Genomic DNA, 23,086 nt, shown 5'->3' with positions numbered 1-23,086 from the left:
TAAAAAACTATTTTACACGTTTTAAAAAATATGTATTTTACTTTGAAACATAACACTTAAAAAATTTTACTCTTTACTGTAAAAAAAAACGTACGAAGATCTTTGTGTTCACAGCAGAAAATCGTACTTTTCATGGTGAAAAAATCTGACGACACTGAAAGAAACTTCATCTACACTGGAAAACACGTTTTTTTACATTATTTCAATCAATATTAATTAAATCAATCAATAACAAGACTCAGTTTGACACCATTTATTGATTAACTCAGATGGTTAAACAAGCAGCTTCAGATCATTTTCATCAGTTACACTTTATTTTGAAAGGCCTGCTGTTAGAGGGCAGTTTCCTGTAAAACAGTTACGTAACCATGGTTTCATGATCGCTCGCTTTTTAATGATCGATCAATCAAACGTGATAAGTTGTGTTGTTTTACATCATATCAATCATCAGTTAATGATAATCGATCCATCAGCAGATAAAATGTTTCTTTACATATAAATATTGATGAGGAAAGCTGATCAGTATGGATGTATTGATCAGACGTATTGATCAGGGGAATGAATGTATTGATCAGATGTATTGATCAGGTGAGTGGATGTATTGATCAGATGTATTGATCAGGTGAATGGATGTCATGATCAGGTGAATGGATGTCTTGATCAGATGTATTGATCAGAAGAATGGATGTATTGATCAGATGTATTGATCTGGTGAATGGATGTATTGATCAGATGACAGGATGTATTGATCGGGTGACTGAATGTATTGATCAGATATATTGATCTAGTGAATAGATGTATTGATTTAGTGAATGGATGTATTGATCAGATGACTGGATGTATTGATCGGGTGACTGGATGTATTGATCGGGTGACTGGATGTATTGATCGGGTGACTGGATGTATTGATCAGATGACTGGATGTATTAATCAGGTGTCTGGATGTATCGATGAATGAATGTATTGATCAGGTGTCTGGATGTATTGATCAGGTGATTGTTAGAGAAGCTGTTGTTACAGGTTTCAGCCACAGTGTGTGTGTATGTGTGTGTGTGTGTGTGTGTGTGTGTCTGTGTGTGTGTATGGGCGGGGGGGGCTCTTCAGTGGACACACCACCACATGACCGCCGCCGAGGCCAGCAGACCAATCACTGAGACCGATGCAGAGGAGGGGGCGGAGTTACACAGGTCAGAGTTGCAGCACTTAAAGGTGAAACTGGAAACCTGGAAATAATCAATACAGTTATTGATCGGTGATCAGATGGAGCAACTTGTCAACATAGAGTTTGTTCCACAGGGGTTTTTCCCACTAGAGGGCAGTCCGAGTCCAGGACCACCTGAGTCCACGTTAACCCAAGTCCAAGTATACCTGAGTCCAGATACACCTGAGTCCTGAGGACCTGAAGTCTACAGAACTCCAAACACGTGAGTCAAACACAGTTTTGTTCTCAATAAAAAGCTAAACAAGTACAGTTTATTTAGAAAGCCGGAGCCGGCCCCTCTAGCAGAGCCGGTCTGTGCTGCAGAGCCGGCCCCTTAACAGAGCCGGCCCCTCTAGCAGAGCCGGTCTGTGCTGCAGAGCCGGCCCCTTAACAGAGCCGGCCCCTCTAGCAGAGCCGGTCTGTGCTGCAGAGCCGGCCCCTTAATAGAGCCGGCCCCTGTAGTGGAGCCGGCCCCTGTAGTGGTTGTAATGAAGTACTGGTTGTAGTGGTTGTACTGTGGGACTGTGGTAATGGTCATACTGGTTTTACTGGTTGCGATGGTTGTACACTCTGAAAGTAAACTCAAGTAAAATAAGGTAAAATAGGGTAAAGTAAAGTAGAATAAAGTAGTAGATTAAGATAGAGTAAAGAAAAGTAAAATAATGTAGGAAAAAAGTAGAGCAAAGTAGAATCAAGTAGGTCAGAATTAAGAAATGTAAAGTACAGTAGAGCAGAATAGAGTAAAGGAAAGTAGAGTAGAATATTAAAAAATAAAATAAAGTAGAATAAAGTTAAAGTAATGATAAGTAATAAAGTTAAGTAGAGTAAAATAGAATAAGGTAAAGTAAAACAAAGAGGAGTAGAATCAAGCAGAGAAAAAGCAGAAAAAGAAGTAAAATAAAAATAGTAAAATAGAGTAGAATAGAATATAATAAAGTAAAGAATAAAGTAGAGCAGAAGAAAATAAATTAGAACAAAGGATAAATTAGTTAAAAAACATAAAGAAGAATAAAGTCAAGTAGAATAAAGAAAAGTCCGGTAGAATAAAGTAGAGAAAAGTAAAGTTGAGTAGAATAGAGTAGAAAAAGGTAGAGAAGAAAAAAGTAAAGAATTAAGTACAGTAGAATAAATTAGAGTAGAATACAGTAAAGTACAGTAAAATAATACAGATTAGAATAAAGTAAAGAAGAATAAGATAGAGTGAAAAAAGTAGAGTAGAAAAACAAAGAGTAGAAAAAAGTAGAGCAGAGTAGAGTCACCTGGGGGAACATCTGGGCCAGTCGGCCGTACTCACAGTCTGAATACTTCAAACACTGACGGTACGTCATCCCACCTGCAGAACAAACAGGAGAACAACAGAACAGTAGAACTCAGTAGAATTCAGCAGAACTCAGTCGAACATGGAAGCAGCTAACATGACATGCTGTTTCTCCTATCAGATACTCGAGTACTCGTACAGGCTAATCATACTAATAAACACTCCCACTGTAGAACAGGTGTGCAGGTGTACAGGTGTGCTCAGGGGTGCAGCAGCTGTGCTCAGGTGTGCAGCAGCTGTGCTCAGGTGTGCAGCAGCTGTGCTCAGGTGTGCAGCAGCTGTGCTCAGGTGTGCAGCAGCTGTGCTCAGGTGTACAGGTGTGCTCAGGGGTGCAGCAGCTGTGCAGCAGGTGTGCAGGTGTACAGGTGTGCTCAGGGGTGCAGCAGCTGTGCTCGGGTGTGCAGCAGGTGTGCAGGTGTTAAGGTGTGCTCAGGGGTGCAGCAGCTGTGCTCGGGTGTGCAGCAGGTGTGCAGGTGTTAAGGTGTGCTCAGGGGTGCAGCAGCTGCTCAGGGGTGCAGCAGCTGTGCTCGGGTGTGCAGCAGGTGTGCAGGTTTACAGGTGTGCTCGGGTGCAGCAGCTGTGCTCGGGTGTGCAGCAGGTGTGCAGGTTTACAGGTGTGCTCAGGGGTGCAGGTGTGCAGCAGATGCACAGGTGCTCAGGTGTGGCGTTACCTCTCTCGGTGAGAGTGAGGCAGGCGTCGTCGTAGCTGCAGTCTCTCTGTTTGGAGCAGCTGGCGGTGTAATCCTTACAGCTGTAACACCTGATGGCCGAACCTGAAACACACAAACACGGAGACGGCGGTTCGATTCGTATCCACCACATCGAGATTCTTCAGGTCTGAAGCCAAATGTTTTAGACCTTTTTTAACCCTTAAAAACCTGCAGCACCGTCACTGTTCTCGTGCTGCTTTCAGACACTTTTCACAAGTCTTTAACCCTTTGAACCCCGAGTACACACACACACACAAAAATAAACAAAAATGAAATGAAAAATAAAAAACTTTAGAAAAAAGGCAACTCGGGAAGAAATGTGCAACAAATTACAAGAAAGTTGTAAATTTAGAAAATTATTTTTTTTAAAAGTTAGTGAAAAATGTATATGGAAAAAACTACATGAAAAATAGGGGGAAAAGTTAGTGAAAACTATATTTAGAATAATCATCATCACATCTAGAAAATTACATAACGAAATTATCGTTATTCTACTTTATTTCTTTACAGATTTTTAGGTCATATTTTGTGTGAATGATTTTGCTGTAAATCTTCAGGTCATTTCTTCTTGCATTGCTCACTCCTTTATTCTCATTTTTGGAAGAAAAAAAACAAGCCTGTTTGTTTCAAAAGCTGAATAGAAACCATCAGCTTCACATCAAATGTGTTCAAATTATTCTTTTTCCTCCTGTCATTTATTTTGTACTTTTAACTTATTTTCTAAAGATGATGGATTTGTTATCATCATAATTACATATTTAAAGTCATTTAAAGCACTTTTTTTAGGTTGTTTACTTTTTTTACTTCTACTTTATTTGTCTTTTTCAGATTTTCTGGTAATTTTCTTGAACTTTTTACAGTATTTTTATTCTGATTTTTGGGTCATTTCTACCTATGTTTTTGAAACACTTCACCAGTTTGCACAGGTCTCAAAGGGTAAAAAAAAAGTTACAATGTGTCTTTATCTTTAATATATTCAAAACTTTGACTTTAATCTGTGAGTTTTAAAACAAAGATCGAGAATATGATTAAAAACGAAATTTTAGAATAATCAATCCATATTTTTCTGGATCGGAAACATTTCAGAGCTACAAAAAAAAGATAAATAAAAACAATAATGACAATAAAAGGTTAAATTCCCATTAAACGCAGAAACAAACGTACCCAGTCCGACCAGAGCGGAGCAGATCAGCAGGCAGATTCCCAGGGAGCGCTTCATTTTCACCTCAGCGCAGCTCACACACTCATCTGAAGCACACAGTCCACAGCAGCGCGTCCGTTTAGAGACAAAAACACACAACAGCCGTTTCGCTGAGCGCAGGACACTGTGTGGACACTGTGTGGACAGTGTGTGGACAGTGTGTGGACAGTGTGTGGACAGTGTGTGGACTCACCCAGCAGCGGCGCTCGCAGTAATACTGCAGTTCAGCAGGACTTTTGTTGTTGTTGATGAGGCGAGCAGAGAGCGAGTGGCGGCGCGGACTGTGACTGACAGCTGAGTGGAGCTCTGAGGCCACGCCCACTGGGAGGAGCCTGTGGGATTTAAAAAGTTTGATAGATTTTAGAAACTTTTAATAGTTTTCTGGTTTTAAAAACTGGAGATATAAACCCAAAAATTCTGAGTCCCTCTGAAGAGTCCCTCTGAATCTGCTGCTCAGTCTGAGTCTCTTTGCAGTTGTTTTTTCTCTCCTTGTAGTCGTTTTGTGTCTCTTTGAAATCGTTTTGTGTCTCCTTATGGTTGTTTTGTGTCTTCCTCTAGTCATTTTGTAGTCATTTGTGTCTCTTTGTAGTCATCTTGTGTCTCCTTACAGTTGTTTTGTGTCTCCTTCTAGTCATTTTGTGTATCTGGGAAGTTGTTTTGTGTCTCTTTGTTGTCATTTTGTGTCTCCTTACAGTTGTTTTGTGTCTTCTTGTAGTCGTTTTGTGTCTCTCTGCAGTCATTTTGTGTCTCTCTGCAGTTGTTTTGTATCTCCTTGCAGTTGTTTGTGTCTCTTTGCAGTCATTTTGTGTGTCTTTGCAGTCGTTTTGTCTGTCCTTGTAGTCATTTTGTGTCTCTTCACAGTTGTTTTGTGTATGTTTGTGGTCGTTTTGTGTCTCTCTGTGGATGGTTTGTTCCATTTGTGGACGTTTGTGTCTCTGTAGTCATGCGTTGCTTTGTGGTTGTTTTGCATCTCCTTTTGTTTGTGCTGTTTTATCTTTATAGTCATTTTGTGCGTCTTTTGAATCATTTTGTGTCTCTTTGTAATCATTTCATTTTCTCTTTGTAGTTCTGTGTCTCTTTGCAGTTGTCGTCTGAGTCTCTCTGTGGTCATCTGAGTCTCTCTGTAGTCGCTTGAGTCTCTCTGTAGTCGCTTGAGTCTCTTTGCAGTCGTTTGAGTCTCTCTGTGGTCGTTTGAGTCTCTCTGTGGTCGTTTGAGTCTCTCTGGGGTCGTTTGAGTCTCTCTGTGGTCGTTTCTCTGTAGTCATTTGAGTCTCTCTGTGGTCGTTTGAGTCTCTCTGTAGTTGTTTGAGTCTCTTTGCAGTCGTTTGAGTCTCTCTGTAGTCGTTTGAGTCTCTCTGTGGTCGTTTGAGTCTCTCTGTGGTCGTTTCTCTGTAGTGGTTTGAGTCTCTCTGTGGTCGTTTCTCTGTAGTCGTTTGAGTCTCTCTGTGGTCGTTTGAGTCTCTCTGTGGTCGTTTGAGTCTCTCTGTGGTCGTTTGAGTCTCTCTGTGGTCATTTGAGTCTCTCTGTGGTCGTTTCTCTGTGGTCGTTTGAGTCTCTCTGTAGTCGTTTGAGTCTCTCTGTGGTCGTTTCTCTGTGGTCGTTTGAGTCTCTCTGTAGTCATTTGAGTCTCTCTGTGGTCGTTTCTCTGTGGTCGTTTGAGTCTCTCTGTGGTCGTTTGAGTCTCTTTGCAGTCGTTTGAGTCTCTCTGTAGTCGTTTGAGTCTCTCTGTAGTCGTTTGAGTCTCTCTGTGGTCGTTTGAGTCTCTCTGTGGTCGTTTGAGTCTCTCTGTAGTTGTTTGAGTCTCTTTGCAGTCGTTTGAGTCTCTCTGTAGTCGTTTGAGTCTCTCTGTGGTCGTTTGAGTCTCTCTGTGGTCGTTTGAGTCTCTCTGTAGTCGTTTGAGTCTCTCTGTGGTCATTTGAGTCTCTCTGTAGTCGTTTGAGTCTCTCTGTGGTCGTTTCTCTGTGGTCGTTTGAGTCTCTCTTTAGTCGTTTGAGTCTCTCTGTGGTCGTTTGAGTCTCTCTGTAGTTGTTTGAGTCTCTTTGCAGTCGTTTGAGTCTCTCTGTAGTTGTTTGAGTCTCTCTGTGGTCGTTTGAGTCTCTCTGTGGTCGTCTGAGTCTCTCTGTAGTCGCTTGTGTCTCTTTGCAGTCGTTTGAGTCTCTCTGTGGTCGTTTGAGTCTCTCTGTGGTCGTTTCTCTGTAGTCGTTTGAGTCTCTCTGTGGTCGTTTGAGTCTCTCTGTGGTCGTTTGAGTCTCTCTGTAGTTGTTTGAGTCTCTTTGCAGTCGTTTGAGTCTCTCTGTAGTCGTTTGAGTCTCTCTGTGGTCGTTTGAGTCTCTCTGTGGTCGTTTGAGTCTCTCTGTGGTCGTTGAGTCTCTCTGTGGTCGTTTGAGTCTCTCTGTGGTCGTTTGAGTCTCTCTGTGGTCGTTTGAGTCTCTCTGTGGTCGTTTCTCTGTGGTCTTTTGAGTCTCTGTAGTCGTTTGAGTCTCTCTGTAGTCGTTTGAGTCTCTCTGTAGTCGTTTGAGTCTCTCTGTGGTCGTTTCTCTGTAGTCGTTTGAGTCTCTCTGTAGTCGTTTGAGTCTCTCTGTGGTCGTTTCTCTGTAGTCGTTTGAGTCTCTCTGTAGTCGTTTGAGTCTCTCTGTGGTTGTTTGAGTCTCTCTGTGGTCGTTTGAGTCTCTCTGTGGTTGTTTGAGTCTCTCTGTGGTCGTTTGAGTCTCTCTGTGGTCGTTTGAGTCTCTCTGTAGTCGTTTGAGTCTCTCTGTGGTCGTTTGAGTCTCTCTGTGGTCGTTTGAGTCTCTGTGGTCGTTTGAGTCTCTGTGGTCGTTTGAGTCTCTCTGTGGTCGTTTGAGTCTCTCTGCATCGTGCTTCATGACTCGAGATGAACTGTAATATTTCATGTCTCTTCGAGTCGACTCGTCGACGTGTCCGTCTCTTTGGTTTAAATCCACTCGGCCTCAGCTGGCCTCTCGGGACGCCGCCTCTCCTCGCTGGTGATGTGATGCTGGTGGCGGGGGATGACCGGCTCCGTGTGGCGGCGTTTATCTCCGTGCAGAAGAATAAAGCGTCAGTGTTTCGTCCTCGAGCGACCCGCGGACAAAGAGAGCTCAGAGACAAACAATCAGCTTCAGTCTGAAGACAAACAAAGAGGACACAGGACACGAGCACGGCCGCCGCACAGCGCCCGCTTTCAAACGCCATCATCAGCCCAGACACAGCTGCTGCTTTCAAACGCCATCATCACACCACCGCGCTCATTAAAAATTCACTTCAGCCAGACGCCCGCGCTTCCTCCCTCACAGATCATCATCTAACGCTCAGAAAACTAAATAACAACATCAGCTGAGCGGGGTCGGAGAGGTCAGAGGTCATCCAGTCAGCCCAGCTGTCAGCTCTGATTGTTCTCTAAGGTACGGAGGCACATTGGGGTCAAAATTAACTGTGTGAACAGCTCGATACCGCGTGTGTAAAAATTTGTGATCTGAAAATAAAACTTTGACAACTATTAAAAGAAAGTTTGTAAAGTCAGAGAAATCTTCTGCAAATATAAAAACAAATCTGCAGGTAAATAAATTACACAAGTAAACAAATATCTGAGGACTTGTTTTTTTTAAGTGTCTTCATTTGGAGAATTTGTGGTCGCATCGTCTCTTTGCAGGTGTTCTGTTTCATTTTGTGGACATTTGTGTCTCTTTGTGGACGTTTGTGTCTCTTTGAGGACATTTAGTGTTTTTAGTGAACATTCAGTGTCTCAGACTCTTTTTGGACGTTTTGTGTTTATTTATTATTTACTTCTTGACCTACATGTATCTTTATTTTATCAGAGATGATAAAAAGTCTGCAGAAAATATTATTTTTGTCACGACGACCTTCACACGGTCTGTTTACATCATGAATAACCGATGTTTTCATTTTCACAGTATTTACGGGGACAGTCGCTGTGAAGAGGACCACCTCAGACAGCGCTGGCAGCTGATTGGCTGTCCGGCAGCAGGTGAGCGGCGGCTGAGGTGAAACCGGAAACCTTCATTGATAATTCAGCTGCTTGTCTTTGTGTGAGGAGACGCCGCAGCTCGCAGCTCGCAGCTCGCAGCTCGCAGCTCGCAGCCCGCAGCCTGCAGCCCGCAGCTCTCTGTCACATTCACACCTTAACCGACTTTCATTTGTGTTGTTGTTGACGGTGTTTCACCTTGTTGTTGTTTGTTTGTTTGTTTGTTTGTGTGTTCAGCCTGAAGGTCGTCATGGATCTGGACAGCATTGGTCAGCTCCTCCTCCTCTTCTTCTTCTGTGGTTTCACTGTATCTGTCTGACATGTTGTTATTGTTATTGTTTGTTTATTGTTTTGTTGATGTTTACTTGTTTTTCAGAGGGGTTGAATGAAATCCGTCCATCCGTCTACAGAGTGTCCATGAAGCTTCTGTCTCTGCAGAGACTCTGTCAACGTCCGTTATTATTATTATTATTATTATTAACATTAATATTTTACAGCTGGGTGTGCTTTTGTATGTTTATTTGTGTGTTTGTTTACATGTTTATATTTGTATGTTTCCAGTAGAGTGCTGTCTGTTTGGCACATCATGTCTCTGTTTGTTTGTCTGTGTTTGTATGTTTGTTTATGTCTTTATCAGTTCATTTATGTTTATGTTCGTCACACGCATATATGTTTTTTGTTTGTTTGTTTCTGTATATTTATGTGTTTGTTTGTGTTTATGCGTTTGTTTGTGTTGTTTATGTTTATGTTTGTTTGTGTTTGTGTTTGTTTGTGTTTATATGTTTATGTGTTTGTTTGTGTTTGTGTTTGTTTGTGTTTATATGTTTGTGTTTATGTGTGTGTTTGTGTTTCTGTTTATGTGTTTGTGTGTGTTTGTTTGTGTTTATGTGTTTGTGTGTGTTTGTTTGTGTTTGTGTTTATGTGTTTGTGTTTGTTTGTGTTTATGTGTTTGTGTTTATGTGTTTGTGTTTGTTTGTGTTTATGTGTTTGTGTTGTTTGTGTTTGTTTGTGTTTATGTGTCTGTGTTTGTTTGTGTTTGTTTGTGTTTATGTGTTTGTTTGTGTTTGTGTTTATGTGTTTGTGTTTGTTTGTGTTTATGTGTTTGTTTGTGTTTATGTGTTTGTGTTTATGTGTTTGTGTTGTTTGTGTTTGTTTGTGTTTGTTTGTGTTTGTGTTTGTGTTTATGTGTTTGTGTTTATGTGTTTGTTTATGTGTTTGTGTTTATGTGTTTGTGTTGTTTGTGTTTGTGTTTATGTGTTTGTGTGTGTTTGTGTTTTTGTGTTTGTTTGTGTTTTTGTGTTTATGTGTGTGTTTGTTTATGTGTGTGTTTGTGTTTGTGTTTATGTGTTTGTGTTGTTTGTGTTTGTTTGTGTTGTTTGTGTTTATGTGTTTGTGTTGTTTGTGTTGTTTGTGTTTATGTGTTTGTGTTGTTTGTGTTTGTTTGTGTTTATGTGTTTGTGTTGTTTGTGTTTTTGTGTTTGTGTTGTTTGTGTTTGTTTGTGTTTGTGTTTGTTTGTGTTTATGTGTTTGTGTTGTTTGTGTTTGTTTGTGTTTGTGTTTATGTGTTTGTGTTTATGTGTTTGTTTATGTGTTTGTGTTTATGTGTTTGTGTTTGTTTGTGTTTGTTTGTGTTTGTGTTTGTGTTTGTTTGTGTTTGTGTTTATGTGTTTGTGTTTGTTTGTGTTTATGTGTTTGTTTGTGTTTTTTTGTGTTTTTTTGTGTTTCTGTGTTTGTGTTGTTTGTGTTTGTGTTTATGTGTTTGTGTTGTTTGTGTTTGTGTTGTTTGTGTTTGTGTTTATGTGTTTGTTTGTGTTTGTGTTTATGTGTTTGTGTTTGTGTTTATGTGTTTGTGTTTGTTTGTGTTTGTGTTTATGTGTTTGTGTTTGTTTGTGTTTGTGTTTGTTTGTGTTTATGTGTTTGTTTGTGTTTGTGTTTGTGTTTGTGTTTGTTTGTGTTTGTTTGTGTTTATGTGTTTCAGTGGACGTGCTGTCTGTTTGACACATTGTTTGTTTTTGATCGTTTGTTTAGGCGTTTATTTGTCTCTGTGTCTCCAGTGGACGTGGTTGCCGTCCGTCACATCACGGCGGCCCTCCGCTCGCAGCAGGAAGTGGAGCTGAACAGACAGGAAGTGACCCGGACTCTGAACAGGATGTTCCACAGCGTGTCACAGGAAGTGCCGGGTCATGTGAGCGTGGAGGCTCCAGAGGAGACGTGCAGTCTGATGTTCAGGCTCAGCCACCGGTCCCTGCCTCAATACACATACTTTTACACCGTTTTACACCGTTAATGTACTGTATATACTGTGTATGTTGTATACTGCTGTGTGTATGTGTTAATATCCGTGTGTGTGTGTGTGTGTGTGTGTGTGTGTGTGTGTGTGTGTGTGTGTGTGTTTTTCAGGTGTGACTCTGGTCTGATCTCAGCTGCTTCTCTCCACACGGCTCTCATCGCTCTGTCAGCTGAGTCTCTGCTCGGGAAATACCGAGGTGAGCACCTGACTGTCTCCTTCAAAATAAAACACACCTAAAGAACAGCGTTTCCTTCAGAATAAAAGCCTGGCGTGTGCGTGCATGCATGCGTGCGTGCATGTGTGTGTGTGTGTGTGTGTGTGTGCGAGCAGCTCTGGTGAGCGTTGCAGAGGGCGGATCAGGATCCGTCAGCAGGTCTGGACTCAGATCTCTGCTGCAGGACCTCAGCCAGGTAAAAGGACATTTTAAGACTTTGAGGACTTTTCTATGATTTTATGATGTTTTTCTGTGATGTTTCTAAGATTTAAGGACGTTTCCAGGATTTCAGGACGTTTGTAGGATTTTAAGATGTTTCCATTTCCCAGCATGCCCCTCTCCTCCCGCTCTCTCTTGTGTTCAGGTTCCCACGGCGGTGCAGGAGGAAGGTGTGTTTGGTGGCGTGGAGGCGGCGGTGAAGTCGTGTTTTGACGGGGTGAGGACGCAGATGTCGGCAGGTGAGAGGTGGTCGTCACGACAACACGCTGAACACCTGTGTGTGCTCACAGGTGTTGACTCCGACGGCGAGGGGAGAACACGTGTTGTCGTGGCTGCAGAGCGAGCCGCGCTTGTTGCTGTGGTTACCCACGCTGTACCGCCTGTCCGTCAGTCAGAGCGTCACTCACAGCGTCCGCTGCCACGCCTGCAAGACCCTCCCCATCACCGGACTCAGGTGAGACCGCAGCGTCCAATCAGAACGCTTCTTTACCTGTTAACCAATCAGTTAAAGTAGTTAAAGTTAAAGCAGGTGTGTGTGTTCAGGTATCGCTGCATGAAGTGTGTGAACGTCCACCTGTGTCAGAGCTGCTTCCTGACCAACCGACAGACCCACAGACACAAAACATGCCATCCGGTCATCGAGTTCTGCACACAGGTGAGACAGGTACACACACAGGTCAGACAGGTGCATACACACAGGTAGACACACAGGTGAGACAGGTACACAGACGTAGTCTAACCGTCAGTTTGTCCGTCAGCCCACCTGGAGAGAGTCTCTGTCCTCATTGGTGCACAGTGCCTGTCATGCCTTGTTGCCACGGCGATCCACTCAGAGGGAGGCCGACAGGAGGAGGGGCCTGATGTGGGCGGAGCCGGAGGAGACCCAGGACAGGTGAGGCAGGTGTGGGATCAAACATCAACACTCGTTAAAGACCTTTATTTTGAAATTAAAGTTTATTGTGTCTCAGCACTCCACCCACCTCCGATGCCCCAACACGATTGGCTGCCTCAGCTGTCAGTCATGGACAGGTGCGACCTCCCCCCTGCTCGCTTTCATCCAAAGCTCTGCAGACAGACGAGGACACGCCCACCCAGCAGGTGAGTCACATAATACTTAATACCTGTGCTTTTTTATATGAGAGATTCTTCATGATAATGAGTTGTTTTTGTTATTGATGTTTTTGTTGTTGATGGTGTTGTCGTGTTCGTCATTGTTGTTGTTTTTCTCATTGTCGTCGTTGTTTTTCTTGTCTTTGTTTTTCTTGTTGTCTTTGTCATTGTTGTTATTGTTGTTGTCTTTGTCATTGTTGTTATTGTTGTTGTCTTTGTCATTGTTGTTATTGTTGTTGTCTTTGTCGTTGTTGTTGTTGTTGTCATTGTTTTTGTTATTGTCGTTGTTGTTGTTGTTATTGTCTTTGTCGTTGTTATTGTTGTTGTTGTCTTTGTCGTTGTTATTGTTGTCATTGTTTTTGTTATTGTCGTTGTTATTGTTGTTGTTGTTGTTATTGTCTTTGTCGTTGTTGTCTTTGTCATTGTTGTTATTGTTGTTGTCTTTGTTGTTGTTATTGTTGTTGTTGTCATTGTTTTTGTTATTGTCGTTGTTGTTGTCTTTGTCATTGTTGTTATTGTTGTTGTCTTTGTCGTTATTGTTGTTGTTGTCATTGTTTTTGTTATTGTCGTTGTTATTGTTGTTGTTGTCATTGTTTTTGTTATTGTCGTTGTTGTTGTTGTTGTTGTTGTTATTGTCTTTGTCGTTGTTGTCTTTGTCATTGTTATTGTTGTTGTTGTCTTTGTCATTGTTATTGTCGTTGCTGTTATTGTTGTTGTCTTCGTTGTCGTCGTTGTGGAGCAGCTGAAGGCGTCCGTCCTGCTGAAGGAGGTCAAAGACCTGCACAGAGACAGATGGTGAGACAGCAGAGTGTCCCTGTGGCGAGCTGCTCTGTGGACAGTGTGTGACGGCGTCTTGTTTGTCTTCAGGCTGATGGAGGAGCAGCTGCAGGCCTGGAGACTCACCGTCCAGTCAGAGCACGGCATCCTGGAGGACAGGTGCTCTCAGATGGAGGTTACCATGGAAACGCTCAGAGATCACAACCTCCGTCTGCAGCGCGCACTCACACATGTAAACACTCACACACACACACACACACTCAGAGGTTAACAGGAAATGATGTGTAAAATGTTGAAGTGTTTTGACCCTCAGGGCCACCGTAGCTGCAGCAGCCCGCGGCTTCGGGGTCTGTTTCTCGTCACGTTTTTACGGTCACTTCCTGGCACATATCACGTTGTAACCATGGTAACTATGACTACAAACAGATGTTCCTCTTTCTGTCTTCAGGCTCTGAATAAGATGGAGGCTCAAGAACATGACAAGAACCCACCACAAAGCCTCGACCAGGAGAACATGGAAAACGTGGAGAACACGGAGAACAAAGAGAACATGGAGAAGGTGGAGAATGAGGAGAACGCTGAGAGAGAGAACTCGACGGTGGTCTCGGACTCGGAGGGAGAAACAGAAGAAGAAGAGGAAGAGCTGCTGAAGACAGAAGACGACTGGAGCAAAGAAGAACTACAAACTCCATCTCCCACAATGCACCAGCACACACGTCTGTCACATGATATCCACTATGAGGAGGAGGGGGAGGAGTCTGCCACTGGCTGGTCTCTTTTTCGTCCAATAGCACTACAGGACGGGCCGGAGGAGGCGGAGCCACAGGACGATGACACCTGTCTGTCTGAAGAAGAACAAGACGAGGATTGTGGGACATGTAGTCCAGAGGAGCTGCTGCAGGAGACAGTGGAGAGACTGAAGACAGTGATGGAGAGAGACAGGTGGACAGAGAGAGAGACAGGTGAGACGCTGAGGACCGAAAGTGATGATTTACCGTAAATAGTATATGGAAAAGTGCTTTAAAAATGTTAAAAATCATGATAATTATATAGTATTCATCTATATGTTTTCATTTTTCCTAGCTTTTTCTTTTTTCTCTGAGACATTTTCCCAAGATTTCTAAAAATAATTGAATAAAAAGGCCCTTCATATTAATTTTGTGAAATAATTATAATTACAAATAAGAAGGAGGCAATGAGCAAGAGGAAATTACCTAATTTGTCCCAAATTAGGAATAAATCAATAAAAACTGTAAAAAAAAAATAAAGACATCAAATCATTTTTAAAAAATAAATAAATATGTAATTGTGATTATTACAACGTTTTTCCCAAACTCTACTAATTTCTTATAATTTGTGGAACATTTTTTACCAAGATGTTTATTGTCTTTTCCCATGATTTTAAAAGAAAGTGTACCATTTAGCACAGAGTCCAAAGGGTTAAATAGCAGGAAAAAAAACATATAATAATATACAAATGTTAAATTAATGTTAATAAATTAATTTAAAAACGATAATTTTCATGTTGTTGAACTTCCTGTCTGCAGGCGAGAGGAGGAGGGCGGAGCTTGTGGTGGTGGCAGAGCAGGTGGGCGACTGTATCGAGCGGCTGGTGGACGCCGTGAGAGCCGACACACACTGAGGACTCGCGCTCAGGTTATAAAAGACGTTTATTCCTCATAATCCACATATAAATACAGACAGCCGAGTGTAATAAAGGTAGAAAAGAGCTGCAGCTGAAGAGAAGAGAGCAAACATTTCAATAAAATATTAAAGTCCAGTTTCACTTTCTGTTTGTGTGCACGCAGAGTTTGAAGGTCCAATCCTTTAGTTTCATACTTCAAACAGTCAAGAAAAACAAGGAAGGAGCCATTTCCAGGCCTGGAAAACGAGGAATGCTAAATATACCCTGAAAAAATTGGAAAAGTTGTTGAAAACTTTTTTTCCTATGATTTTGAAAGTTGTTTTGAAAGCATGTTTTCTTACAAAAATAAACAAAATATTTTAAAGAAATTAAAAACTACCAAAAATATTTAAAGACAACAAAATTGCAAAATATATAATAAAAATGTCAATATTTTACGAGACAAAAGAAACTCACAAAAAAAATTCAAGGAAACATACCGTCAAAAGTCACCATTTAAACAAAACAAAACTAAACAAAATGTTTTTAAAAAAAAATTTAAAAATCATAATGAAGAAAAACCACTAAATATGTCTGAACCCTGAATTTGACTTTTAGGTGAATTCAAGAAAAAGTCATTAAAATAACAAAAAGATTTTGAGAAAAGTTTTTTTTTCTGCACACAAACATAAAATGAGACCTCTGTATCGATTTATTCTAATATCGACATCGAGCTTCCACTTGAAGTCCAGCAGCCTCGTCCTGCTACCTTCGCCCCCGCTCGCAGCCCCGCCTCCTCCGGCCCCTTCCGCGGCGGGGTGAGGATGGGTCTTTGGAGCCGGGGACAGCCCTGCCGGTTCCTGCCCGACGTAGGCCTTCTCTCCTGGGCTGCGTGGGCGTGGCCTGAGCCCTGGTTCTTCTAGTTGCAGGCGGGGGGCGTGTCCTCCCCCTCCTCCCACGCTCTGACCTGCCATGAGGCAGAGGGGGCGGGCCTTGAGGTGTCCTGCCTCGCCTCCTGACCGGGTCCTGTTTGCTGGTCTGCGCCACGTCCCGACTGAGGAGGAAACTGGCATGACCTTTGACCTTGGAGGACCCAGCGGCCCCCTCCCCCAGGGGCCTGTCGGCATTCAGGTCCGGACTCAGACTCCTGAACAGCTGCCGGACGCATGACGGCGGCGGGCTGGAGTGGGTGGAGCCACGCCGCCACAGGAAGCCTTTAGGTGGGTTTTTGAGGATGCGGTTGCTGCTGGGGTCGTAGAACATGACAGGAAGTTGTTTGTACTTGACCTTCGACCCCTCCGGGTCAAGCGGACGCCTCTTCTTCCTGCAGCGTTTAGAGCCAGGTGATGGTGTGCTTGAGGGGGCGGGGCCTGAGGGCGAGCAGAGCAGATAGATCAGAGAGGTGCGAGGCTGCAGCGGTGTGACAATGTTGGAGTACGATGGCGGAAGGGAGCGCCACGCTGCAGGAGTTCTCTCTGCTGCGTCCTGATTGGCTGCTGAGATGCTGGTGGGTGGGGGCTCTGTGGCTTGTTGACGGACAGCTGGGACAACCAGTCGGACAGTCTGAGTGCTGTGGCTGACTTTGACCACCTGCAGGAACAGACACAGGTGATGACGACTTCACAGACACAGAAACAGACTGAAAACTATCCGCTGCTCTCACCTGACACCTGGACGCCACCCTGAAGGCTCGCCTCTTCTTCCTCCTCCTCCTCCTGACGTATGACGAGTCATCGTCATCACAGTCCAATAAAGGCAGGACACTGGTGTCTGGCTCCACCTCCTTGCTCTCAGCACACCTGTTCTTGTTTTGGCTCCTCCTCCCATACCTGACAGTGATGACATCATCAGAAGGTCAGTTTAAAACACAATGACACTGACAGAAACAGCACAGGTGCGTCTGTGTCTACCTGGCCAGAGACTCAGTGTCGAAGTAGCAGATGAACCTCCCCCGTCTGAACTGGCGCACCAGTTTCTCCACTCGCTCCTCGTCCTCCTGCTCAATCTGGGTCCAGGTCTTCCCCCTGAAGGATTCTGGGATGTGCTCCGGCGCCGGCAGGACTTCGTCTATTGGCAGACTCCAGAAGCCCTGCTCCTGTTTGGCCCCGCCCCCTGCCCTCCGCTCACTGTGGAGGGCCGAGTCCAGCTGGCACGAGTACACCTGGTCCTCCAGGTCCACCTGAACATCCATCAGACAGCTCAGGTCCTGTCCCTCCCCCTGACTCACCTGGACAGCTGTGTCACCAGGTGTTTGTCCTTGCTGTAAAACAAAACTGGAATGTCATCACTTCATCATTTTACCCTGTCAGATGTTTCTGAGAATGTTGTCATATTTATTGTATGATTTTAGAGCCAAAATCATGTTTTAAGAGGTCACAGTGACATTGGACCACCAAAGTCTTATCAGCTCATTTTTTAACAAAAGTGGACATTTGTGCCAAATTTGAAGAAATTCCCTCAAGGCATTCTTGAGATACCGTGTCCACTAGAATGCCACAGACAAGGTAGCAGTGAACTTTGATCACCAAAATCTAATCATTTATACTTAAGTCCAAGTGGACGTTTGTTCCTGATTTGAGGAAATTTCCGGAATGCGCTCGAGATACCATGTTCATAAAAATGTGACGAATGATGTCCCAGAAACTTTTAACTTGGACTATCAAAATTTTATCAGTTCATTGTTGAGTGCAACTGGATGCTTGTGACAAATTTGAGGGAATTCCCTCAAGGTGCTCTTGAAATGCCACATTCAAAACGATCCAACGGACAAGGTCACATTGACCTTAACCTTTGATGTTTGTCCATAAAAATATCTGTTCATTGTGCCAAATTTGAAAAAAAAAATCCCCTCAAGGTTCTCTTGAGATGTTGCGGTCAAGGGCACCAAATACCCTTAACAGTTCCTTAAGTGAACGTTTGTGCCAAATATGATGAAATTCCCTCATTGGTGTCGCATGCATGGGATTGTGACATACATCCAGACAGACACACATCAGTCTATCACTCAGGTGCCTCTTTGACTCCACCACCCTCCCACTGGAACTCAGGTACCTGTACAGGTGAGTCCCAGTCGTCACTGTGGGTTCCTGTGGAGCTGGGGAGGCTGAAATGGAAGCTCTCTGTCTCCTCCTGCTGCTGGGAAGTGGAAGTGACGCCATGGCAACATCTCTGGATCACCTGATGTTCAACATAAACACAAAACACACAACTTAGTTTTGGGGATCAGCTGAAGAGGATCAGCTGACTGAAACACTGACAGAGTGACGGACCTCCTCGATGGTCTGATCCACAGAGTCGCTGTGGTCTGAGGAGAACGCCTCCTCTTTATGAGCCTCCCTCCTCTGCTTCTGCCAGCTCAGCCAGGGCCTCAGGTGTGGGGGGGCGCGAGGACCAGGGCCTCGACTGGGGCCTGGATCAGGGCCAGAGCGAAGGTCTGGGCAGAAGCTGGGGCGAGGGTCTAAACATGGCTTCAGCTGTGTGCGGGGGTGGAGACCAGGGCCAGGGCCTGGACGTGGGCCTCGAAAGGGAACAGGAACTGGATTAAGGCTGGGGTCTGGGCAGGGCCTCAGCTGGGTGTGGGGTTTGGGACCTACGCCTAGACTGGGACCAGGGCGAGGTCCTGCGTAGGGCCTAAGCTGTGTGGGGGGACGAGGGCCGAGGCCTGGACTGGGGCCTGGATAGAGACTGGGGCCTGGACTGGGACCAGGGCCTCGAAAGGGAAGAGGGACTGGACAAAGGCTGGGGTCTAGGCAGGGACTCAGCTGGGTGTGGGGGCTGGGACCAGGGTCTGGGCCAGGCTTGGCGCCGGGACCAGGACCTGGTCCTCTCTGGGTGTGTGAGGAGGTGGAGGAGTTGCTGGTTTTCCTCCTGTTAGTCTTCCTGTGGGCCTTCCTGTGAACAGAGGGCAGGGCCTGAGACTGTGGGGGTGGAGTCTGTGTATGTGGGGGTGGGGTCTGTGTATGAGGGGCTGTTCCTTCTTCATCCTGCTCTCTGATCGATGCAAACAGCCTGTCTTCTTTCTGACTGGTCAGCTTGCAGGAGGTGTCATCAGAACTGGGCAGGTGCTCTCGGGTGCCCTGCGACCGGCTTTCGTCATCAGAGAAACAAAGTTCGTCAAGCTCCTCCCTCGGCAAAGGAGGGGCAGAGACTGATGGGAGGTCAGCATGAGATGGCCTGACAGAGACACAAAGATGGACATAACATATACATGCTGCAGCAGCACAAGTGGGCTTGTTTTAGTTACCTGGATGCGGTTCTGATATTCTTGTTTCAGATACCTGGGGTCATTGTACCGGTGCGGGTGGTGTTGCAGGACGTCCTGCAGAAAGCGTTCCAGCAGGGTCAGTTTGGTTCTGCTGCTGCTGGCAGAGGAGACGGTGCTGGAGCCTCGGGAGGACGCCCGGACAGAATCCAGGTGTCTGAGACTGGACAGGTGCTGAGAGAAACACCACATTAACATGTCATTAATTCTGACGAGAAGACTTGGGCCACATGACCGCAGCTCAGGCGTACCTGTTCCAGGTTGCTGTAGAGTACTCTGCAGTATCCACAGTAACCCTGTCTGCTGGACTGACACCTGGATGGGCCTGGCTGAGACTCCTCCCACATCCTGTCAGATAGAGAGAGGGGAAAAAAAAACAATTTCAGGCCAGTGTTCTGTTCATGAAGTACTATTTTATAAAGTTCTACTACAAGGACCAAAGCAGCAAACTGCAGGAACAGTAGTGCAAACTCTTCTCGACCAACAAAAATCTGGAACACTATCCAGCGTGAGGCCAGAGGCAGACGAATTCCTATAGGATGCACACTGCGACCTCTGCAGAGGTCCGGGACAATGAGCAAACGGGAACACTCATATACCAGGAATACCATCAACCAAGCTGAATGTGGGAAAACCAACTTGGCAGGAAATACAGGACATCACCTGAAGAGCCAAAGCATCTGTCCCCGGTCCAAATGGTGTACTCAACAATGGATACCAAAAAAAGCCATAGCTTCTGCAGAGGGTGCGGAAGATCAAGAGAAAGATCTGGGCCAAAGGCAGCCCCACCAAACTGAAAGTTGATAAAAGGATGAAGGTTCCACCACAATCACTTAGTTCAAGACCATCTTTTCTTCTCTGTGCTCACAACAAGGCAGACTATCTACATGTTGCAAAACAAGTACATCAAAACATCCACAAAGCAAAGACGAAGACCAGGATTTTCAGGATGTCTGGAACACTTTTCTATGATCAACCAATTGATCTGAGAGGCCAAGCAAAGGAAAGGTGACCTCACAAACGCCTATGGGTCAATCCCACACAACCTAATTCAAGAAGAACTAGACTACTACAAATTCCAGAAGCTGGCTGAGACAAAATCACCAGCTACCCGGAAGGGTTCACAGTCAGAATGACATCAAGCCAGTTCACAACCAACTGTCAGGACTTTCAAACAGGATGCACCATCTCCCTCATCCTGTTTATCATGGCATGAACTTCCTGGTAGCAGCAGCTTAAGGTGCACCAGATGGCACCAAGCTGTAGTCAGACATTGTCCAGCTGGCACTACGTGGATTCATGGACAACATCACAATTACAACTGTGTCACATGTCAAAGCAAGATAGGTATTGGAAACTCCGGATAACATAGCCTCTTAGGCAAGGACATCCATCAAGGCCAAAAAGTCCAGGAGTTTAGTGCTCAGGAAGGGCAAAGTAACCAAAAAGTTCAGTCTCAAAGTTCAGGGGTTGAGGTCATTCCATCGATCAAGGACAACCCAATAAAGTGGCTGGGGAAGTGGTACTACGCATCACTGACGGATTGAACCAATGTCACCAAAACTTTTGACAACATAGCCTGTAGGACATGGATGTCCTTCAAGACCAAGAAGTCCAGGAGTTTGCTGATGAGGAAGGGCAAACTGAGCCTTGTGGTGTCTCCAAGTTCAGGGTGAGGTCATCCCATCTATTGAGTACAACCCAATATAGTGAATGGAGACAATGTAGGAGGGCTTCAGTGTTCTCCAGACAGGTGAAGTAGAAAACCAGGAATACATATACATAATACGTACTGCATCTTGAGTCCACTTTACGTCAAATTTTGAGGACACACACAGCCCAACAGACCCACGGCAGTCACGTATACAGGTAGTTAGTAGCAAGTATATCTCCGGCTTAACAGGTGACACAAGCCACTCTACCTGTGAGAATATATTAAACTTTTTTTTTTTTTTAATATACCTCATAAGATCAATATTTTCTGTTATACACCAGAAAATTACGTGGCGATAAAACAAGTACACACAAAGTGTAAAATGTTGTGATTTTCTAAAAGAGTTACAGAGTTTGGTGAGCGGATGAATCCAGACTTCTAATATTCCTAATCAATAATGACTATAATGAACCGGTAGACTCACCTGCTGGTAGACTGCGCCTTCCTCCGGTCACCTGACACACACAGAGCACAGTGAGTGTAGTGAATGAGGTATAAATATAATAATAATAATAATATCAGAGTGTTTGTACCTTTATTGGAGGAGTGTGACATCCTGCTGCTGACTGGAGATCTGAAACACATTCATCACGTTTGTTCATTACTCATGACGCATTTATTTGTGTTAATTAGATATTGATGAGGTCTCACCTGGAGCCGCTGCAGTCAGTGAGTTATCCATCCAATCAGAGCGCTCCATGCTGTAACCAACGGTAACCAATTGAGAGTTTTGGGTGTTGACTCCATGAGCCTGAAGAGAGACACCAGTGAGTTTTATTTATTTACTTTTGATGAAATTATTGATCATAAAATATAAAATGAAACACAATAATAATAATAATGATAATGTTTCCAAATCAACTAAAACAAGTTTACTTCCTGTTTACAATAATAATAATAATTATAATAACAATAACTTGGATTTATATAATGCCTTTCAAGGTACCCAAGAAAACAAAAATTAAAGAAATTAAAAGAACAAACCTCTGCATTTACATATTTCTCTTCTAATTACGAATTTGCAGATTTAAAACTGATACTACTTGAACTTATATTTTTATGTTATCTCTTTCTCTGTAATTATTGTACAGGAAATAAAGAACTAACTCCATTAGCTTTATATTTTTTATTCTCAAATTGCCCATTCTTTTTTTTTAATGAAAAATGCATTTATGTCCAAAATAAAATAATAAAGTTAATTATTTTTTATATTTAGTTACTAAGAATCAATCATATTCACCTGTAAAAGTCTACAAATTTAAAGTACATTTAATTAAACTAGATTTAATTTGAATTTTATTTTCTAAAATGTTTTTAAATGTATTTGAAATAATGTATTGATTAGTAATTTATGTTAACACCGACAGAGTAAGTATAGTGACGGTATCGATCATTTATTTATTGTTATATATATTTCTCTCTGTGACGTGGACCAATCAGAGCGCAGCTTCTCCTCCGCTCTGATTGGCTGCCGATCCAGCTCGTGCTCTGATTGGCCGCCTGTGTGAAGCTAACTAGCCGCGGCGCTAACAGCTCCGGTTTAAAACCCGCACCGGTAAACCCGGGTTTACCCGCCCGGGTCGGACCGGGTCTTTGGTAACCATGGTGACCGCCGGTGATGACGTGTCGCTCTGGTGAGCCGCCGTGAGCGTTAGCAGCCGGCTAGCTGTTAGCACGCAGAGCGCGAGGCTACAGAGCAACCGATTGGCTGCTTAAGGTGAGCGATAATCGATAATCGATGACGCATCGGTTTGTTTACCTGCTGCTGTTTGTTGTTGATGTTTGGTTGTTTACTCTCGCGCAGATTAAAGTCTTCTTCCGCCGCGCGCTGCTCCGCCGCTCTGTTTAGTTTCCGGTCTGACTCTTCTTCTGCTGCCGCGAGACCCCCGGAAGAGACACAGCTACACCGCGGGAAAACAGCGCCGCCAAAACAGCGCAGGTGAGCCGCGGAACTGCAGCCTCACCTTCGAGATATTTACCCTCCTATTATTGATTATTGATCAGTTTTAGGTCACTGTTATTGTGATTAGTTTCATTTACGCTTCACACAGTCTGGTTATTGATCAGTTGAACAAAATTATTGTTAGAGACTTTAATTCTTGATTATTTTGTTACATTTCACAATCTGATTATTGATCTGTTCTCAGACTCAGAACTACACTGATTATTGATTCTAGATCTGTTTGTTTTGGTCAGAACTACAGTGTGATTATTGATCAGGGTCAGTTATTACAGACTATAATTGATCAGTTACAACTGATGATCTGACACGTTCACACTAACGAACTTTCACCTAAAAACATTAAATTATGACGGACGTCACGTAAACGCACACCGAGTGTTTCTCTCCGTCACATCTCAATACAGACAGCGTCAACCATCAGGAGGTTTCCTGTTCAAGGAGCTGCGCCTCCTCCTGCGCCTCCTTCAGTGAATAAAGCTCTCTCTCACACACACACACACAC

At 43.9% G+C, this 23,086-nt stretch overlaps 3 protein-coding genes across 10 annotated transcripts; 1 reads left to right on the top strand and 2 right to left on the bottom strand.

Moving 5' to 3' along the window:
• Positions 1–238: 238 nt before the first annotated feature.
• On the bottom strand, positions 239–4,752 carry LOC148185444 (CD59 glycoprotein-like). The gene is made up of 5 exons (XM_088074804.1): positions 4,624–4,752; positions 4,394–4,477; positions 3,191–3,292; positions 2,461–2,534; positions 239–1,223 (listed from the first exon to the last, which is right to left on the bottom strand). Exons 2-5 carry the CDS (start codon positions 4,446–4,448, stop codon positions 1,101–1,103), a joined length of 354 nt encoding a protein of 117 aa, XP_087930930.1. The 5' UTR covers positions 4,449–4,477; positions 4,624–4,752; the 3' UTR covers positions 239–1,100.
• Positions 1,288–23,058, top strand: dytn (dystrotelin). 8 transcript variants are annotated; one of them, XR_015775934.1, is made up of 20 exons: positions 1,288–1,424; positions 8,342–8,415; positions 8,650–8,681; positions 8,789–8,863; positions 10,467–10,653; positions 10,813–10,898; positions 11,033–11,112; positions 11,281–11,352; positions 11,426–11,589; positions 11,679–11,790; positions 11,894–12,027; positions 12,104–12,233; positions 12,988–13,040; positions 13,113–13,254; positions 13,471–13,541; positions 13,578–13,984; positions 14,570–14,678; positions 21,255–21,388; positions 22,062–22,338; positions 22,426–23,058. XR_015775934.1 is itself a non-coding variant. In XM_088074794.1 (17 exons), exons 3-16 carry the CDS (start codon positions 8,663–8,665, stop codon positions 14,662–14,664), a joined length of 1,863 nt encoding a protein of 620 aa, XP_087930920.1. In that variant the 5' UTR covers positions 1,288–1,424; positions 8,342–8,415; positions 8,650–8,662; the 3' UTR covers positions 14,665–14,678; positions 22,426–23,058. The 8 variants fall into 8 exon arrangements, 2 of the variants coding, with proteins under 2 accessions (XP_087930920.1, XP_087930919.1); XR_015775931.1 differs by having other exon boundaries at positions 13,471–13,984; XR_015775932.1 differs by lacking the exon at positions 1,288–1,424 and adding an exon at positions 7,279–7,831 and having other exon boundaries at positions 13,471–13,984.
• Positions 14,675–22,440, bottom strand: zdbf2 (zinc finger, DBF-type containing 2). The gene is made up of 11 exons (XM_042513138.2): positions 22,381–22,440; positions 21,273–21,372; positions 21,155–21,195; positions 21,046–21,076; positions 19,159–19,255; positions 18,924–19,081; positions 17,916–18,819; positions 17,698–17,823; positions 16,557–16,906; positions 16,310–16,475; positions 14,675–16,236 (listed from the first exon to the last, which is right to left on the bottom strand). The coding sequence occupies exons 3-11, from the start codon at positions 21,174–21,176 to the stop codon at positions 15,412–15,414; spliced, it is 2,679 nt and encodes an 892-aa protein (XP_042369072.2). The 5' UTR covers positions 21,177–21,195; positions 21,273–21,372; positions 22,381–22,440; the 3' UTR covers positions 14,675–15,411.
• Positions 23,059–23,086: the final 28 nt, after the last annotated feature.

Source organism: Plectropomus leopardus, chromosome 24 (assembly GCF_026936395.1).
Source record: "Plectropomus leopardus strain MGB_pleo_1.0 chromosome 24, ASM2693639v1, whole genome shotgun sequence".
Classification (NCBI taxonomy): Eukaryota; Metazoa; Chordata; class Actinopteri; order Perciformes; family Serranidae; genus Plectropomus; species Plectropomus leopardus.
The sequence above is the reverse complement of the archived record's forward strand: the minus strand, read 5'-3'. Positions and strand labels throughout refer to the sequence as shown.

Excerpts from the sequence above, each read along its gene's own strand:
- LOC148185444 (XM_088074804.1), bottom strand. The coding sequence starts at position 4,448 with ATGAAGCGCTCCCTGGGAATCTGCCTGCTGATCTGCTCCGCTCTGGTC. Across the intron at positions 3,293-4,393 it reads CTCCGCTCTGGTCGGACTGG|GTTCGGCCATCAGGTGTTAC; the intron begins GTACGTTTGTTT and ends TGTGTGTTTCAG. Across the intron at positions 2,535-3,190 it reads CCTCACTCTCACCGAGAGAG|GTGGGATGACGTACCGTCAG; the intron begins GTAACGCCACAC and ends TTTGTTCTGCAG.
- dytn (XM_088074794.1), top strand. Across the intron at positions 12,234-12,987 it reads AGGACACGCCCACCCAGCAG|CTGAAGGCGTCCGTCCTGCT; the intron begins GTGAGTCACATA and ends GTTGTGGAGCAG. Across the intron at positions 13,985-14,569 it reads GTGGACAGAGAGAGAGACAG|GCGAGAGGAGGAGGGCGGAG; the intron begins GTGAGACGCTGA and ends TCCTGTCTGCAG.
- zdbf2 (XM_042513138.2), bottom strand. The coding sequence starts at position 21,176 with ATGTCACACTCCTCCAATAAAG. Across the intron at positions 19,082-19,158 it reads TCTACAGCAACCTGGAACAG|CACCTGTCCAGTCTCAGACA; the intron begins GTACGCCTGAGC and ends TGTTTCTCTCAG. Across the intron at positions 17,824-17,915 it reads TGGATCAGACCATCGAGGAG|GTGATCCAGAGATGTTGCCA; the intron begins GTCCGTCACTCT and ends GTTGAACATCAG.